The 2345-nt window shown below is 39.4% G+C and overlaps 1 protein-coding gene across 1 annotated transcript; it reads right to left on the bottom strand.

The window, feature by feature from the left end:
- Positions 1 to 222: 222 nt before the first annotated feature.
- On the bottom strand, positions 223 to 2046 carry LOC119722869 (the record flags this gene model as incomplete). Its single annotated transcript, XM_038193268.1, has 3 exons — positions 223 to 732; positions 890 to 1074; positions 1764 to 2046. Coding segments are annotated over 3 exons (957 nt in total), but the record flags the coding sequence as incomplete, so codon positions are not given.
- Positions 2047 to 2345: the final 299 nt, after the last annotated feature.

A 2345-nucleotide genomic window follows, 5' to 3' on the forward strand; every position in this document is an offset into this window, starting at 1 on the left:
TTGGATGTTTTTTTCCAAAGATAGGAAAAAAGCTAACTGTATAATCCATACAAAGTCTAACTTTAAAAAACAAGAACAGTCACTGTCTTCCAATAACAAACCATGATAACCCTTTGTTTAAACACAAAATACGTAAAGGCAGAGAACATGGAACCACTACTGCAAAAATGTTGGTAAAAAAGGAAGTAATACAAAAACAAAATGAAAAAAAAATAGTTGATAAAATTAAAACCATCCCATTGTTTAAAAAAATGTATTTAATTTGACCCTCCAGTTACAGGCTGAAACCATCAAATCTAAGATGGCTGCCGGATGTAGCGGCCATTTTGAATTTCTAAAAGGCATTAAACACCAGTTGTCTGCAGTTTGATAGCACGCGACTAGAGAACGGGTACTACTATCAAAATGTTGACCACTTTGTGATGATTCAGCAGTTGTTTCACCGATGGTAATCTTCATGAGCCCATCTTCTTGACCTGGTGCTAAACAATGAAGAACTAAACCAAAGGCTTCCTTTGCCTTCCTTCTATAATAACGGATGGTGCTATCAGATGCTTCTTCTAATGACAGACGAAGCTGCCCATCAACAGCAGACATTCCACCCTGAGTAAGGAAAGTGTTCAGGGATTGCAGCTCCACATTCTTTGGTCGGGGGGTTGGAGCCCAAGAAGAGTCAAGTGCACCTACATCCTGTGTAATATCTCCATCAGTTGATGAGGACTCAGATGTATGCTAGAAAAAATCATGAGAAAATAAAAACAGTGAGATGAGTGCTACATATAGCAAGGTTGAAATACAAATTTATGTACTCAAAGAAGAGTGCTTACAATTCATCTGTGATAAATGAGATGCAATATGTCAAAGTCCCTTCTTAGTTAACTCTCATTACCTCATGAACTGAAGTGCACGCTGTGTCGGTGGGTTGGAGAGATGGTACACCAGCCAGCGATGTGAAATCACTGATTGTACACTGCTGCTCTTCTTGTTCCTTAGAGCGCACATCACTAGGTAATTGTTCCGCTGTCTGGTGCGTAACTGCTTGTTTGTGCCTAGATAGACAACCTCTACAGATACCTGAAAGTCATATGAACAATGAGAATTAACAAAGTGTTAAGTGTTAAGGCCGCAGCAGGCTTAATATTTTTTAAACGTAAAAGATATAAAGCGGGACGTATGTAGACAACAATATTGAGCAATAGATCCCTTGAACAAAACCCATGTCATAAATTCCCCCCCCCCCCCACCAAAAAAATAAATAAATAAATATAAATAATACATCTTCTTTTATTATTTTAGATTGACTGTATTTAATTGCAATTATTACTTTTTCATTTTCTGATGTGGCTGGCTCTGGAGGATTTGTATAAAAGGGGAAACAAATCTGAAATTGTTCTTGTAAATGGTCTGATGAGTCACATCTCGTGAATAAAAGTCAAAACAACAATGTAAGTGCAAAACAAATATTTGTTTTATTCCCCAAACTGCGCATGTTCAGTGCAGCTCCAACTTTTTTTATATAAATTTTTTTCAAAATATCCACCATGTGTGTCCACTGCCGAAAACCATGTGTGTGGTCCAGAGCTGTGACAACCAGTATTAGTTTTTCACACAATAATAAATTTCACTGGTCCCAAGTCAACTGCATGATAAGGGATTTAATTGATATAACCTACCCAGAAACAAAATCAGTTGATCAGATATGGACCATGACCATGATTGATTCATTTCAGAAATGTGTTATTGTTTGATTTCTGTCTTCTTACCTGTTCCAACTGTGATCAGGATACCCCATCGATCAAACATCTCACGGCTAGTTGCTTTATTCACACCACGGAATGGTTTGCCTTTCCCTTTATGGAGTGGATGACAACATTTCCTTGATGATGTCCAACTCAACCCTAACTTGTATCTATGAGCTGGACATATTGTCTTATCAGTGTATGCATCGACGTCGAACAAACCACATCGCAGGAGGATCAGTTTCCACTCGACATTCACATCATATGCAGCGACTTTCCACTTCTGCAAATGGCTCCGTATGTTTTTTGTGCATCAATTAAGTTGCACTGTATTTAGTTCGCGCGGATAAGAGGGATTTACACCACATTCGATGGCTTTGCTATACTCAAAATTACTAAAATCACATTGCATCTGCACAGACAGCATGTCCATGGCTGCCATTTTGACTGTGATGTAATGCGAGGGCGTCTTCTTTCGATACCGCGCGCTCACTGGGTGGGCGGCAACAGGACGTTCCCCTCCTACCGGATCAGTGCACACCACCAAAGGTAGCCCACTCACCCACCCACCCACCCAATAGGTGAAGTCTGCAAAATGTAGATTTT

This window comes from Patiria miniata, unplaced genomic scaffold (genome assembly GCF_015706575.1).
Source record: "Patiria miniata isolate m_02_andy unplaced genomic scaffold, ASM1570657v1 HiC_scaffold_1, whole genome shotgun sequence".
Classification (NCBI taxonomy): domain Eukaryota; kingdom Metazoa; phylum Echinodermata; class Asteroidea; order Valvatida; family Asterinidae; genus Patiria; species Patiria miniata.